Genomic DNA, 17,264 nt, shown 5'->3' with positions numbered 1-17,264 from the left:
AAAAGTACTCAGTTTGGTCTTTTAATTCATTAATTCCAGTTTAGCAGTCTTCTAAATTTGCAACCAAAACATAGCAGCAGAGCCTTAAGTGCTACATTATCAAGGTGTGCTTCAGTACATAAAACAAAACATGGATGAATATTGAATCTCTCTGCACAGAGAAAGCTGTTGCACCTTTGTGGCCCTTGCAGAGGATTAAATATTATCTCAATGTTAAATCTCCAGGTTCTGTAAAGTCGGTGGACATTAATATTATTTCCATTGATGAAAGACCAGATGATGCCTGGGGTGGAAGATTTTCTGATAAGGGAACCAAAAATTAAACACAGAACTTAAATAACCTCTTCAAACTTAAGCTTGTGAACTGATGTATTTGCCACCTGGTGCAGAAAATGCTGCTTCAGTTGAAGTGGGCGTGAGTAAATAGAAAATTAGCACCAGCATTTAAATCAATTCCCAAATAAGCATGACCAGGAGACAAGGCTCCCACCACAAGCATATATTTAGAAAACTGGTCAAAAGTGCTTGGAAGATATATGTACCAACAAGTGGTAATGAGGCAACTAGATCACAAGACTCACTTTCATTCTCAGTTGATGTTGAATTAGCAAATATTGATATAAAGGTGTGTTCTAATTGGACAATAGGTCATCCAAGGTCCCTGCTCTTAATTGCTGTTTAGTAGACATACTTTGGATGTTGGGGTGAACAGGATTAGGTTCAACACTAATATCTTCACAGTAAAATTTGCGGTTGATGCTTCACTATCTGATTTAGGCAAGATACCAAGGAGCTATTGGTGCCTGTGAAATTGTTCCCTAATAAGAATGATATCCTTTGGGCGAGGAAAGAAGAAAATGACTGGAAAACAAACATGCAATTTACAAGTGGAGGGTAGCGATCCCACAATCAAGATAAATAAAGTTGCAAATGCCTTGATTGGCTTTGGCAAACATATCTACACAGCAGAGTGAACTGCATGGCTGTTTCTTTACCCTACATCTCACAATCATATAATTCTTACCCACTTAGAAGCAATTACTATCTCCATTGGAGTTTGTTTCTAAAATGAAACTGGAAATCACAGCATACTGAACTCCCCATAGCGTAAATAATTCTCAGTCTTTTGATGATTTGAAACAGTAAGGCACTGCTTTTGCTCTTCTGTTATTTTTAAAATGACAACATTAATTGGCTCTCAGCACATGGGCGTGACAGATCTCTTCAATACTAAACTGTAATGTTACTAAGCAATATCAATAATATTAAAAACTAAGCAATTCCATTTACTTTAGCAATAGCCTGGAAATAAATTATGTCAGCAATTTAGGAATGGGTCAACATCAGGCATTCAGCACAAAGCTTGCTTACCGTTCATTTCCTGACACTAAATTGCAGAAAGGCACATATGTGCGGATATGCTCATACTGCACATAATGACAATGAAAGACTTATGGAGTGCATAATCCTGCCCAGATGGAACATAGAATGCAGAAGGGGGCCATTCGGCCCATCGAGTCTGCACCGACCCACTTAAGAACCTATCCCCATAACCCCTCCTAACCTTTTTGGACACTAAGGGCAATTTAGCATGGCCAATCCACCTAACCTTCTTTGGACTGTGGGAGGAAACCGGAGCACCCGGAGGAAACCCACGCAGACACGGGGAGAATGTGCAGACGCCGCACAGACAGTGACCCAGCAGGGAATAGAACTTGGGACCCTGGCACTATGAAGCCACAGTGCAAGCTACGTGTGCTACCGTGCTGGTGCAGGAGAGGAGGTGCACTGAAAATTCAGGAGTTTTCATTCAGAGGGCAGTGAATTTAAATGTTCTTTTCATACTCTAGATGTTTGGCCACCATAGGGACAACACTTGGTGATTTACAAACATGGCATTTTGCATAGGAATGACAGAAATATCCAAAATGGAAATGTCGATGACAGTCACAACCTTGTGCCACTTGATATCAAGTATAAATATCAAGGATGAATTTGCAGCTGTACAACAATCCAGCAACAGGGTTTCTCTGCCAGGTATCTATTCAAGATGCCTATCCAGGAATATGGCACATTACATAATTTCTTAAAGGGGCAAAGCGTTTCTGCCAAGTAATTGTGTCCAACTTATCGTGTTCTACACTGTCACACTCACTTCATCAAATTCCATCCACTGTCATCTTATGCTGGACTTGTCCTCAAAATGTCCCGCTGTACTCTCCAATGCATAGACATGTCCAATGTACTCTCCAATGCAAAGACAAGGAGCTTACTGTACAGTTAGTAACTGTACATAGTACTGTGTGGCAACAAGTCTCAGCAACATTGAGGTTCCACGTTCAACTACTGAACTGTATTGGTGCCAGAAAGATGGGGATCAGAGAGGGAAAACTGGACCGCTGTTCACAATCCTGATCAATCTGCAACAATCCTTGCTGGGCGTGACCTGAAGTTCGGTAATTTGGACATTCTGAGTTCTCCCTCAGTGTACCTGAACAGGTGCTGGAATGTGGCGACTAGGGGCTTTTTACAATAACTTTCATAGATTATCATAGAATTTACAGTGCAGAAGGAGGCCATTTGGCCCATCGAGTCTGCACCGGCTCTTGGAAAGAGCACCCTACCCAAGGTCAACACCGCCACCCTATCCCCATAACCCAGTAACCCCACCCAACACTAAGGGCAATTTTGGACACTAAGGGCAATTTATCATGGCCAATCCACCTAACCTGCACATCTTTGGACTGTGGGAGGAAACCGGAGCACCCGGAGGAAACCCACGCACACACGGGGAGGACATGCAGACTCCGCACAGACAGTGACCCAAGCCGGAATCGAACCTGGGACCCTGGAGCTGTGAAGCAATTGTGCTATCCACAAGGCTACCGTGCTGCCCAAACTTTGTTGCAGTATTAATGTAAGCCTACTTATGACAATAAAGATTATTATCTGGTTCCATTATGATTCCTCCATAGTCGCTCTCAGTTCACATACACAGAATATGACCTGGTAGCCAAGGTATTGAAGGGCCATCAGTGGGAGAACTTGATAACGGAGGGGCAGATGGGAGGAAAAAGACAAAGAAATCACATTCTGGGTACAGACACAAAATTGAAACACTCAATTATGTCCTTTACAATCACTTCGAAATAAAATGTAAATGTGTTACCACATTCCAAAAGAACTAGGCTCCAATTGCAACCGTGAATTAGGTACATATTACTGTTACATTCAGAAGCAATGTATGCATTTTGTTTATTTCAAACGATTCGATTTCCCATTAAACTGCACATGGGTTTTGGGCAAGATAATAAGACATGATCAGACTGAATGGAAAGTAGGTATGTTTACTGGATAAACATGCCAGGAAGGGAATCCTGAGTCAATTTACTACCAAAACAAGTCACTCTTGGGTATAATATTGTCTGTTGGTCTAAAGATCAGCTGTGGGGACACCTCACATATCTGTGCTGAATATTTGCGACAGCGTCTGTTTTTATTTCAGATTTCAGCATCCACAGTATTGTATATTTGTATCAGGATAGATATTACGCCTGGTGTGGGCGTCGATCTAAGAATCCGCTGACACTTGTGTCAAAGGCGTTAATCGCACACGTATTAGTTAAAGCTGGTTTAAACTCTTAACATTCTATGAATAGCGCCGTTTTGGAAATAGTGTCCTGTTGCAAACATCTGCCACGCAATTTCTATGTTTAGTTTGTGGGAACAGAGAGAGAGAGAGAGATAGAGGGCAGTCTCCTGGGACCACACTATTTATTTTTCCGAACTTCGGTTCATTTCCAGGGGGATTCAGGGCTGTGATTAAATCGTTCCAGCTTCAAGCTTTACCATGGCTGTCAGTGGCCACTGCCTGCCGAAAGTGAGGGTGTTAAGTTTCGAGACATGTTCACGGTGCTCTGCCGTGTTGCACAGAGAGGTGTCAGTGACAGCACAGGTTAAACATGAGTGTGTCGTGGGGCACACACTGCATTCAAAAGTGGATCAAAAGCTCACCTCGCAACCATTCCCACTTCGCTTCGCCTGGGGAAACGTGTTGCTCTTTCTCTCTGTGACTTTCAGCTTGTGGCTGGTGTTAACACGGGGAGAGAGAGTGAGAGGTGGTGGTAGTGATGGGGGGTCCTCAGCACCCTCACAACAAGCCTGCAACATTCATTCCCTGAGCCCCCCTGTGCTGAGTCTGAGTTGATATGGGGCACCCCTACCCCCTCAAAATCGGCAGCGCAGTCTTTCAGCACCAATGCAAGAGGACAGCAGCCTCTCCACCTGTAAACCACACAGCCAATGTGTACATCAAATCCTGCATATAGCTGTATCTGTGCTATTGTATCACAGTGCTGCTGCCAGCCCCTGTCTGCCTGCTCTGTGTGTGTGTGTGTGGTGCTGAATCTACTCACATTGTGTTCTTCTTTTCTTCCTCTCTCCCTCTCGCTCTCACGTTCGGGTTTTGAGGGGATATTCAACAGGATTCTCCCGACTGCTCCGTCCCTGGGCTCGGAACAAAGATGGCCTTTTCAGCAGCCTGACGTCAATGATCCGGGTAGTTCGGCTCCTGGAGGCCGAGCCAAAAATAAAACACAGAGGCCGAGTCAACTAGTCAATCAGAGACAAATAGAGACGGAGAGAGAGAGACAGACAGATAAAGAGACTCGGAAGGTGGGGGCGGGGAGTCAAATACAAAGGCTTGGAGAAAGTGTCCATATTTAGCGATGGCACAAATACAGCTGGTATTGTTGAGCTGTGGAGATGGAAGAATACAACAGACCAAATCTCAGCCCACTGAAATGCTGTTCAGATTCCTAAGGAGTTTCGGTTTGACTCCTGACAGCTTAGAGAGAAGGTCCATTCTCTTTTCCCGGTGATTCTCCCGAGAAAGCCTGAGTGTTGTATTTCTGAACCTGAATTGGCAACAACTGTGGCAAATTGGTTTCAACGAAGTGCGCCTACAAAGCTCGATTGAAAAATGAGGACAAACTGGAAACAATGGTGGTCCAGAAGTACTTTGGGGTCCAGATACATAAATCATTCACATGTCATGGAAGGGGGCAGAAAGTTTTAAAAAAAAGGACAATGGGATGCTGACCTTTATATCTAGTGCATTAGAATGCAATCAGGTTTAAAGTCATGTTTCAGCTACACAAATCCCTGGTTAGACTACAACTGGAGTGACTGTGAGGAGTCCTGGGTTCTATTCATTAGAAAGGATATATTGGCAGCTTGGAGGGAGTGCAAAGTAGATTTACCAGAATGCTACCTGGACTCAACAGGTTAAATCACACAGAGATGTTACACAAATTAGGGTTGTATTTCCTGGAATTTAGAATGGCTCAGGTGATTGGGTAGAAATTTCCAACATATTAAAGGGAAACGGTAGGGTAGCGAGAGTGCAACTTTTTTTTTGTTTATTGGGGAATCCAAGACTAGACGACATGGCCTAAATATTAGAGACAGATCTTTCAGAAGTGAAGTTAGGAAACACCTTAACATGCAAAAGTTTGGAACTCTTTTTTGCAAACAGCAGTTGGTGCTGGATCAATAGCTGTTTGATTGATAGATTTTTGTTAAGCACAGGTTAGGTTGTACATCAGCCATTATTTTACTGAATGGTGGAAAATGCTAAATGGGCAAAACAACCCGTTCTTGATTCTACGTTGTGAGGAATTAAGACCTCACGCTGTATATTTGTTCTAAAATATCTGTCGATATTCTAAGGGTCCTTCCTGTTTATTCCCCTTATTTCCTCTTTTTTTTCACTGTTCTTATTTTGATATATGGATGATTAATGGAGATGTCTCTTTAAGGCAAGCAGCCTGTCATTAATTCAAGCAGAAGACACCAGAAGCAGGAGCAATCATTTTGCTAGCCTGTTATGGTTTGAACAGGAGACCACAGACTTTCCGACACCAGTGAGAGGGATGAGATGAGACTTGGTTTGATTGATTGACGAATGGCCAATGAATTGGCCCAAATGGACGTACTTTGCTGAGTAACATGTGGTGATTGGGTCTTATCCCAGTGAAATGCTTTTCAGAGTCCTAAGGCGTTTAAGTTTGACTCCTGGCAGCATAGAGAAAAGATCCACTCTGTTTCCTCTGTGTTTCTCTCTGGAAAGCCTGTGAGTGTTGTATTTCTGAACGTGACTTAACTGAATTGGCAAAACTGTGGCAAATTGGTTACATACCATTTCATAGAATTTACAGTGCAGAAAGAGGCCATTTTGACCCATCGAGCCTGCACCGGCCCTTCGAAAGAGCACCCTACTTAAGCCCACACCTCTGACCTATCCCCATAACCCAGTAACCCCACCTACCCTTCTTTTTTTTGAGATACGAGGGCAATTTAGCATGGTCAATCCACCTAACATGCACATCTTTGGAGTGTGGGAGGAAACCAGAGCACCCGGAGGAAACCCATGCAGACACTGGGAGGACATGCAGACTCCGCACAGACAGTGATCCATGCCTGGGACCCTAGAGCTGTGAAGCAACAGTGCTAACCACTGTGCTACCATGCCGCTGAAGGCAAGTGCCTGAATGAATCTATCTACAGGCAAACCTGGACAGGCTGCAAACTAAACTAGAGAGAACTTGGATGAATGAATCTACAGAGAAGACCATTCCAGTTTGCAAACAAAGACTTTAACCTGCAAAGAACGTCTATCGGACTAACAGGGCTCCATAAGCGTGGTCCCCCAGAGGATGCGTTCATGGGTAGTGGGGCAGAATGGGTAGAGTCCCCCATTGCAGGATCTAGCCCTCCTGAGGGCATGGCTCCATGTGTAGCCGGGCCAGACAAAATTCCCAAGATCTATCGGAGTTTTGTCCTGCCAGGCACAGTGTCCCCATATCAGTCCCTCGATGTGATCAAACTGGTTGTACTACTCCGGGACACAAGAGCCACAAAGCCCTTCATGTTGGAGGGGAAAATAATCCTAGCCCCTGAGTCCTCCCTGAAAACCAAGGCACTGATCAATCGGGTGGGTGGGGGAATACCTTTTTCTCCTATTCTCTCAGATCCACCTACAGTGTGGCCTGGTCTCAGCCCTGATGCCAGCAGAAATTGCCCCCAAATGGTCAGTGACTGGAATGAACTCCCTTCTCAGGAACAATTTGATGTGCAGCAGGATGGACACCACCCGTACAGTTTTAGACTGGCCAAACAAAGAGAGAGAAACTGAACTGCTGCAGGATGGCAGCCCAGGGATTTTTACAGGCTGTGTAGTGACCCAATCTCAAGCGAGGCAGACAAGATCGGTCGGCAGAGAGCCAGTGTCCCTGAAAGATGAACCAGAAGTTAGGCTAGCAGAAACCTTTAAAAAGAAACCTGATTGAAGGGGAGGAGGTGCTCAGCTGAAGCGGGTTTCAAGAGCGTTGGAGTATAAGAGTAGGGAAGACTTGCTGTAACTGAATAAAGTACTGGTGAGAATACATCTGGAGTACAGTGAGCACTTTTGGGCTCCTTATTTACGGAAAGACATTGACTGGAATTCTAGGTCTTTACAATTTTCTTTTCCCGCTGGCAGAGCAACCCTGCCCCTGGGTTTCCCAATGGCGTGGGGCGGCCTCAATGGGACATCCCATTGACAAGCGGCAGGAATATAGAATCCTGCCGCCAGAGAGACACGCGGCTGAGAAACACACGGCAAGGGGATCAGAGAGACTAAACCATTATTTCATTCGAAGTGGTTCAGAGAAGGTTCACTAGCATGATCCCTGGTATGGAGGGATTACGTGTAAATGTTAAACAGGTTGGGACTCTATTCATTGGAATTTAGGAGAATGAGAGACGATCTCATTGAAACATATAGGATTCTTAAGGGGTTTGACAGGGTGTGGTAGTCTGTGTCAAGGTATTACGGTACCTGGTAATGCTGGAACACCATTGGTAGATATTGTATGTTTCCTCTTGGTCAAGCTGTATGATAGCTCCGCCCTGCAAGGCGGGGTATAAGAGGCCGTGCCGCCCCAGCAGCCTTCTTTCTGTATCTGAGCTGCTGGGGGAATCATCTCGCTTATTAAAGCCTTCAACAACCTCGCTTTAGTGGTCATTGATCGTGCATCAATTTAATAAGCTAGATTTAAAAGGATGGAGCTCTGAATCAAGCCGGAGTGTCGGCAACTCAACCCCCATGCGGCGAACTCAGCGGCAACCTTCAAGCACTGGCTGGCGTGATTTAACGGATATCTCGGAACGGCTGAAAACACATCCACGGGAGAACAGAAATTGCAAGTCCTGCACTTGAGGGTGAGCCCAGAAATGTATATGCTCATCGAGGATGCAGACAACTTTGGTGCAGCAATGGAGCTGCTAAAAGGACATTATATTCGCCTGGTAAACCAGGTCTACGCCCGACATCTGCTAGCAACGAGGCGACAAATCCCTGGGGAATTGCTGGAAGAATTCTACCGTGCACCCCTGGTGTTGGGGAGAAACTGCAGCTGCCTGCAAGTTTCGGCGAGCGTCCACACAGATTTTGATTCGGGACGCTTTCGTGGCAGGTATGCTGTCCTCCCAAATCCGCCAGCGATTGCTGGAGAAAGACACCCTAGGCCCCAAGGAGGCACAGGCCCTTGCAGGCTCCCTGGATGTGGCCTCCCGAAACGCCCGCACTTACATCCCCAACAGCGCGACAGCCCCCTGGGCAGCATGGAACCCCTCCGCAGCCAACCCCGAGACATCTCCCATCCCCCCACAAGCTTGTGCTGCAAGGCGGCCTGGCACCCCCGGGGGGCCCCGCTGCTACGTTTGCTGGCAGGCGAAGCACCCCGGCAGTGCTGTCTGGCCCGTGCATCAACCTGCAAGGAATGCGGTAAAAAGGGCCACTTCGTGGTGGTATGCCAGGCCCGTGCGGTCGCTGCGGTCTCCGGTGGCGAATGCGGACCACCACCACAACCCTCTCCGCGGTCCCCGTGTGGCCAGCGGGCACCGCCATCTTCCTCCTCCAGGGCCACGTGTGGACCCTGGGCACCGCCATCTTGTCCTGCGGACGCTGTGTGCGATGGATGGGCGCCGCCATTTTGTGCACCCCCAGCCATGTGCAAACAATGGGCGCCGCCATCTTGGATGGACTCCCAGGACCCCAGCTCGGCTGACCACACACCTCCTGAAGAAAACACTCAACTGCTGCCGCGATTAGCCTCGGTGACCCTGGACCAGTCCCGGCATCGAACACTCTCAACTGCTACAACAACAGTACTAATCAATGGACACGAGACATCCTGCTTAATCGACTCTGGGAGCACGGAGAGCTTCATACACCCCGACACGGTAAGGCGCTGTTCTCTCCCCGTCCACCCCGTTAATCAAAAAATCTCCCTGGCCTCCGGTTCCCACTCAGTAGAGATAAAGGGGTCCAGGGAAGGGAGTTTACCGCAGTTCTGCGCGGCCACACTCCTAGGGTTAGATGTCCAGTGCAATCTCCAAAGTCTAACTTTCAAATTCAGTGGCCCAATACCCCCTCTCACTGTCTGCAGTCTCGCGACCCTCAAGGTCGACCCGCCTTCCCTGTTTACAAGCCTCACCCCGGATTGCAAACCCGTCGCCACCGGGAGCAGATGGTACAGTGCCCAGGATCGGATCTTTATTAGGTCAGAGGTCCAAAGGCTACTGAGGGAAGGAGTCATTGAAGCTAGCAACAGTCCCTGGAGAGCTCAAGTACTGTTGGTAAAGACCGGGGAGAAGCATAGGATGGTCATCGACTACAGTCAGACCATCAACAGGTTTACGCAGCTGGACGCGTCCCCTCTTCCCCGAATATCCGACCTGGTAAACAGGATCGCGCATTACAAGGTCTTTTCCACGGTGGATCTTAAGTCCGCCTACAACCAGCTCCCCATCCGCATTAGTGACTGCAAGTACACTGCCTTCGAGGCAGATGGGCGGCGGCTCCACCACTTATTAAGGGTTCCCTTCGGTGTCACTAACGGGGTCTCGGTCTTCTAGCGCGAGATGGACCGAATGGTTGACTGGTACGGTTTACGGGCAACATTCCCGTATCTCGATAATGTCACCATCTGCGGCCATGACCAGCAGGACCATGACACCAACCTCCGAAAATTCCTTCAGACCGCAAAGATCCTTAGCCTTACGTATAACAAGGATAAATGCGTGTTTAGCACCGACCGCCTAGCCATCCTCGGCTACGTAGTGCGAAATGGAGTGATAGGCCCCGACCCTGAACGCATGCGCCCCCTTATGGAGTTCCCCCTCCTTTACTCCTCCAAGGCCCTGAAGCGCTGCCTAGGGTTTTTCTCTTCCTATGCCCAGTGGGTCCCCAACTATGCGGACAAGGCCCGCCCCCTGATCCAATCCACAATTATTCCCCAGTCGATAGAGGTCCGCCAGGCCTTCAGCCACATCAAAGCAGACATTGTAAAGGCCACGATGCACGCCATCGATGAGTCCCTCCCCTTCCAGGTCGAGAGCGACATGTCTGACGTAGCTCTGGCGGCCACCCTCAACCAAGCAGGCAGACCCATGGCCTTCTTCTCACGTACCCTTCATGCTTCCGAAATCCACCACTCCTCAGTCGAAAAGGAGGCCCAGGCCATAGTAGAAGCTGTGCGACATTGGAGGCATTACCTGGCCGGCAGGAGATTCACTCTCCTCACTGACCAATGGTCGGTTGCTTTCATGTTCGATAATGCACAGCGGGGCAAGATAAAAAAACGATAAGATCTTGCGGTGGAGGATCAAACTCTCCCCCTATAACTACGAGATCTTGTATCATCACGGGAAGCTAAACGAGCCTCCTGGTGCCCTGTCCCGCGGCGCATGTGCCAACGCACAAGTGGACTGCCTCCGAGCCCTCCACGAGGACCTCTGCCACCCGGGGGTCACTCGCTTCTTCCATTTTATCAAGATCCGCAACCTGCCCTACTCCATCGAGGAGGTCAGGACAGCCACCAGGAATTGCCAAATCTGCGCGGGGTGCAAACCGCACTTCTACAGGCCAGAGAAAGCGCACCTGATAAAGGCTTCCCGTCCTTTTGAACGCCTCAGCATGGACTTCAAAGGCCCCCTCCCCTCCACCGACCGCAACACGTATTTCCTGAACGTGATTGACGAGTACTCCCAGTTCCCATTCGCCATTCCTGCCCCGACATGACCGCAATCACCGTCATCAAGGCCCTCCATTGCATCTTTACGCTGTTCGGGTTCCCCGCTTACATACATAGTGATAGGAGGTCCTCCTTTATGAGCGATGAACTGCGTCAATTCCTGCTCAGCAAGGGCATCGCCTCGAGCAGGACGATCAGTTACAACCCCTGGGGTAACGGACAGGTAGAGAGGGAGAACGGAACGGTCTGGAAGACCATCCTACTGGCCCTATGGTCCAGGAATCTCCAAGTCTCCTGCTGGCAGGAAGTCCTCCCAGATGCCCTCCACTCCATCCGGTCACTGCTTTGTACCACGACCAACCAAACACCTCACAAACGTCTCCTTGTCTTCCCCAGGAAGTCCTCCTCTGGGACCTCGCTCTCGACCTGGCTGGCAGCACCCGGACCCATCCTGCTCCGAAAACACGTGCGGCGCACAAGTCGGACCCGTTGGTCGCGAGGGTCCATCTTCTCCACGCTAACCCCCAGTACGCCTACGTGGCATACCCCGACGGCCGGCAAGATACGGTCTCCCTACGAGACCTGGTGCCCGCCGGATCCCCACGCACACCCCAGCCACCAGTCCCAACCTCCCTCCCACTGGTGCACATTACAGCCGCCCCCTTCCCAGAAGGATGGGTCCTTCCGCCGGCCCCGTCTAGGCCCCACCACACACCCCGTAGACGCTCCCTTCCCAGGTCAACCATTTTCCCCACCAGCGCCATCTAGGGGTGTCAAAGCTGCCACAGAGATCGAGGCGCCACTCCCGGAGTCATAGACGCCCGAGCCTCCACCGGCGTCACCACCAGAGCTTCGATGATCACAGAGGACGACCAGGGTCGCCGATCAACTGATTGCTTCATTTTAAAGTGTATATAGTTCATTGTGAATCTGTAAATAGTTATGACAATAAGACAAAATGCTGTACGGAGGTATTACGGCACCTCCATAACTATAATTTCTACCACGTTTACATTTTGTAATATCAAGCCACCACCCCTGGACTTCCAGGTCGCGGCGATGCGGAGCTAAGCCGCGCGTGTCGGCAGCTCCCAACCGGGCCAAAGCGGTGCTGCACCGAAAAGGGGTGACATTTGGAATGCTGCAGCCAACGCGACTGTGGGTTACACATAATGGCCAACACCACTACTTCAAAACGCCCGAAGAGGCGTGGGCCTTTATATTAGCTGAAAAATTGGACTCTAATTGAGGGTTTGTGTGAGAGGGGATGTTTGAGGGGTGAAGTATGATGGTTGTTGTACATAGGGGGTCAACCACGCGCAGGAAAGGATATATGGGCTGGGGGAGAGGGACAAGGCCATGACAGGAGCAGCGCCATGGGGGGCGGGGCAGGCTTTGGGCAGCGCGGGGTTTTTACCTCGCGCGGCAAAAAAAAATAAATAAAAAGGGCGGGAAGGGGACAAAGGAATGTACATTGATTGGGAGAGTCCCACACGGGGGGGTTAAAGGGATGGCGGGGGAAGCCGGGGTCAGCAGGTGTCAGCTGACTTACGGGAGGGATATGGGGGGAGCAAAAAAGCTAGACGGGGATCTAGCGGGAGGGGGGGGAAGGGGGGAGAGGAGGGGGGAGAGGAGGGAGGGGGGAAGGGGGTGGGAAAGGGTTGCTGCTGCACTGGCCGAAAGAGAACGGGACACAGAAGAGGTGGCTGGGACGGGGGTCCCCCAGCTGGGGGACTGGAGAGTGAGGGAGACGCGGACAAGGGACTGGCCCAGAAAAGGAGATGGCTAGTCGGCGGGGGGGTGAGTGTCCCTCCAATCCGGCTGATAACGTGGAATGTGAGGGGCCTGAATGGGCCGGTGAAGCGGGCTCGAGTGTTCGCGCACTTGAAGGGACTGAAGGCAGATGTGGCAATGCTCCAAGAGACACACCTGAAGGTGGCGGACCAGGTCAGGTTAAGAAAGGGATGGGTAGGACAGGTATTTCACTCGGGATTGGATGCAAAAAATAGAGGGGTGGCAATTCTGGTGGGAAAGCATGTGTCATTTGAGGCCAAGACTATCGTAGCGGATAATGGAGGGAGATATGTGATGGTGAGCGGTAGGTTGCAAGGGACGTGGGTGGTGTTGGTAAATGTATACGCCCCGAACTGGGATGATGCTGGATTCATGAAGCGCATGTTGGGGCGCATTCCGGACCTGGAGATAGGAGGACTAATAATGGGAGGGGACTTCAATACGGTGCTGGACACAGCACTGGACCGCTCCAGATCAAGGACGGGAAAGAGGCCGGCGGCGGCCAAGGTACTTAGGGGGTTTATGGATCAGATGGGGGGAGTGGACCCATGGAGGTTTGCAAGACCGCAGGCCAGGGAATTTTCTTTTTTCTCCCACGTGCATAAGGCTTACTCCCGGATAGATTTCTTTGTTCTGTGCAGGGCGCTCATCCCGAGATTGGGGGGGGGCGGAGTATTCGGCCATAGCCGTTTCGGACCATGCCCCGCACTGGGTGGAACTGGAGCTGGGAGAGGAGAGGGACCAACGCCCGCTGTGGCGGCTGGATGTGGGACTGCTGGCCGATGAGGTGGTGTGTGGGAAGGTGAGGGGGTGTATTGAAAGGTACTTGGAGGCCAACGACAACGGGGAGGTGCGAGTGGGGGTGGTATGGGAGGCGTTGAAGGCGGTGATCAGGGGAGAGCTGATCTCCATCAGGGCTCATAGGGAGAAGGCAGAGGGTATGGAAAGGGAGAGGTTAGTGGGGGAGATCTTGCGGGTGGACAGGAGATACGCAGAGGCCCCGGAGGAAAGATTACTTGGGGAAAGGCGACGGCTCCAGACGGAGTTTGACCTGCTGACCACGGGCAAGGCGGAGGCACAGTGGAGGAAGGCGCAAGGGGCGACTTACGAGTACGGGGAAAAGGCTAGTCGGATGCTGGCGCACCAGCTCCGTAAGAGGGCAGCAGCGAGGGAAATAGGGGGAATCAAAGATGGAAGGGGAGCCACGGTTCAAAGTGCAACGAATATAAATAAGGTATTTAAGGACTTTTATGAAGAGCTGTACAGATACCAGCCCCCAGGGGGGGATGGGGGGATGAGGCGATTCCTGGACCAGCTGGGGTTCCCGAGGGTGGAGGAGCAGGAGGCGGTTGGTTTGGGGGCACCAATTGGGCTGGAGGAGTTGAGTAAGGGTTTGGGGAGCATGCAGACGGGGAAGGCCCCGGGGCCGGACGGGTTCCCGGTGGAATTCTACAGAAAATATGTGGACCTGCTGGCCCCGCTACTAGTGAGGACCTTCAACGAGGCAAGAGAGGAGGGAACCCTGCCCCAGACAATGTCGGAGGCGACAATCTCCCTGATTCTAAAGCGAGACAAGGATCCACTGCAATGTGGATCGTACAGGCCGATTTCGCTCCTCAATGTAGATGCTAAGCTATTGGCGAAGGTACTGGCCACTAGGATTGAGGACAGTGTCCCAGGGATGATTCACGAGGACCAAACGGGATTCGTTAAGGGCAGGCAGTTAAATACCAATGTGTGGTGGCTCTTAAACGTGGTAACGATGACATCGGAGGAGGGAGAGGCGGAGATGGTGGCAGCTATGGACGCGGAAAAAGCCTTTGACCGAGTAGAGTGGGAGTACCTCTGGGAGGTATTGCGCAGGTTTGGGTTCGGGGCAGGGTTTATTAGATGGGTTAAGCTCTTTTACAGCGCCCCGGTGGCGAGCGTAGTGACAAACCGGCGGAGGTCAGAGTACTTTCGGCTGTACCGAGGGACGAGTCAGGGGTGCCCCCTGTGCCCCCTGTTGTTTGCATTGGCGATCGAACCCTTGGCCATATCACTTAGGGAGTCTCAGAAATGGAGGGGGATAGTCCGCGGGGGAGAGGCGCATCAGGTATCGCTATATGCGGATGACCTGCTGCTATACGTGGCGGACCCAATGGAGGGGATGGTGGAGGTCATGCAGACTCTGAAGGAGTTTAGAGAGTCTTCGGGCTATAAGCTTAATGTAGAGAAGAGTGAGCTTTTTGTATTACAGGCAGGGGACCAAGAGAGAGGGATAGGGGACCTACCGCTGAGGAGGGCGGAGAGGAGTTTTCGGTATCTGGGGATCCAGATAGCCAGAAGTTGGGGGGCCCTACATAAACTGAATTTGACGAGGGTGGTGGAGCAAATGGAGGAGGATTTTAAAAGATGGGACATGCTCCCGCTCTCGTTGGCGGGTAGGGTGCAGTCGGTCAAAATGGTGGTCCTTCCGAGGTTTTTGTTTGTGTTTCAGTGCCTCCCCATCGTGACCACCAAGGGCTTTTTCAAGAGAGTAGGTAGGAGTATTATGGGGTATGTGTGGGCAAATAAGACCCCGAGGGTTAGGAGAGGGTTCTTGGAACGCAACAGGGACCGAGGAGGGTTGGCTTTGCCAAACCTAGAGAGTTACTACTGGGCAGCAAATGTGGCGATGATCCGTAAGTGGGTTATGGAGGGAGAGGGGGCGGCATGGAAGAGGATGGAGATGGCGTCCTGTAAAGGAACGAGCCTGGGGGCGTTGGTAACGGCACCGCTGCCGCCCTCGCCGACAAAATACACCACAAGCCCGGTGGTGGCGGCAACACTAAAGATCTGGGGCCAGTGGAGAAGACACAGGGGTGCAATGGGAGCATCGGTGTGGTCCCCGATCAGGGGTAACCACCGGTTTGTCCCGGGGAAGATGGACGGGGGGTTCCAAGGCTGGCATCGGGCGGGGATAAGAAGAATGGGGGACCTGTTCATTGACGGGACATTTGCGAGCCTAGGGGCACTGGAGGAGAAATTTGAGTTACCCCCGGGAAATGCATTTAGATATATGCAGGTGAGGGCTTTTGTGAGGCGACAGGTGAGGGAATTTCCGTTGCTCCCGGCACAAGAAGTTCAAGATAGGGTGATATCGGGGGTATGAGTCGGGGAGGGCAAGGTATCGGAAATATACCAAGAGATGAAAGAAGAGGGGGAAGCGCTAGTAGAAGAACTGAAAGGTAAATGGGAGGAGGAGCTGGGGGGAGGAGATTGAGGAAGGGCTATGGGCCGACGTCCTGGGTAGGGTTAATACCTCTTCCTCGTGTGCCAGGCTCAGTCTGATACAATTTAAGGTGGTTCACAGAGCGCATTTGACGAGGGCGAGGCTGAGTAGGTTCTTTCGGGTAGAGGATAGATGTGAAAGATGTTCAGGCAGCCCAGCGAACCATGTCCATATGTTTTGGTCGTGCCCGGCATTGGAGGGGTTCTGGAGAGGAGTGGCGGGAGTAATATCCCAGGTGGTGAAAGTCCGGGTCAAGCCAAGCTGGGGGCAATATTCGGAGTAGTGGATAAGCCGGGAGTGCAGGAGGCGAAAGAGGCCAGAATTCTGGTCTTTGCGTCCCTAGTAGCCCGGCGAAGGGTCTTGTTATTGTGGAAGGAGGCGAAGCCCCCTAGCCTGGAGGCCTGGATTAACAACATGGCGGGGTTCATAAAATTGGAGAGAATTAAGTTTGCTTTGAGAGGGTCTGCACAGGGGTTTTACAGGCGGTGGCAACCGTTCCTAGAATATCTCGCGGAGCGTTAGAAGAAGGTCGGTCAGCAGCAGCAGCAACCCTGGGGGAGGGGGGAACGAGAGACTGTCTGAGAGGATGGACGGGCGGGAGATAGCATGGAGGGTTGGGGGAAGCGGTACCCGCGGCCAAGAGCCAGTGTATAAAGCTATGTAAATATACCATCTTGCCTTGTATATATCTTGCTCAGGGAGAATTTGCGTTATTTTGTTACGGGGGGGGGGGGGGGGGGGGTTATTGTTTGTAAGGGGAAAAAATTGTGTTGTTAAAAAACCTCAATAAAAATATTTTTTTTTTAAAAAGCCACCACCCCTGCCGGACTCTTTTTTAACAGGGGGTGAATGTGGTGGTCTGTGTAGAGGTATTACGGTACCTGGTAATGCTGGAACACCATTGGTAGATATTGTATGTTTCCTATTGGTCAAGCTGTATGGTAGCTCCGGCCTGCAAGACAGGGTATAAGAGTCCGTGCCGCCCCAGCAGCCTTCTTTCTGTACCTGAGCTGCTGGGGAAAACATCTAGCTTATTAAAGCCTTCAGTTGGACTACAACCTCGCTTTAGTGGTCATTGATCGTGCATTACAGGGTAAATGTTGAGAGGATGTTTCCCTCATGGGAGAGTCTGGGACCAA

General features: G+C 50.6%; 1 protein-coding gene across 2 annotated transcripts in view; it reads right to left on the bottom strand.

The window, feature by feature from the left end:
• The window catches only part of vamp2 (vesicle-associated membrane protein 2), a 206,043-nt gene extending 201,296 nt beyond the window's left edge, over window positions 1–4,747 (bottom strand). Inside the window, exon 1 of one of the 2 annotated variants that reach the window (XM_072474576.1) lies at window positions 4,416–4,747. In XM_072474576.1, the coding sequence (XP_072330677.1) occupies window positions 4,416–4,417 (2 nt within the window). In that variant the 5' untranslated portion in view covers window positions 4,418–4,747. The remainder of the gene's footprint in view (window positions 1–4,415) is intronic. The other variant, XM_072474577.1, reaches the window with a different exon arrangement.
• Between the last annotated feature and the right edge of the window lie 12,517 nt (window positions 4,748–17,264).

Source organism: Scyliorhinus torazame, chromosome 14 (genome assembly GCF_047496885.1).
Source record: "Scyliorhinus torazame isolate Kashiwa2021f chromosome 14, sScyTor2.1, whole genome shotgun sequence".
NCBI classification, from domain to species: Eukaryota; Metazoa; Chordata; class Chondrichthyes; order Carcharhiniformes; family Scyliorhinidae; genus Scyliorhinus; species Scyliorhinus torazame.
Note: the sequence above shows the minus strand (reverse complement) of the source record. Positions and strands in the feature narration are given on the sequence as shown.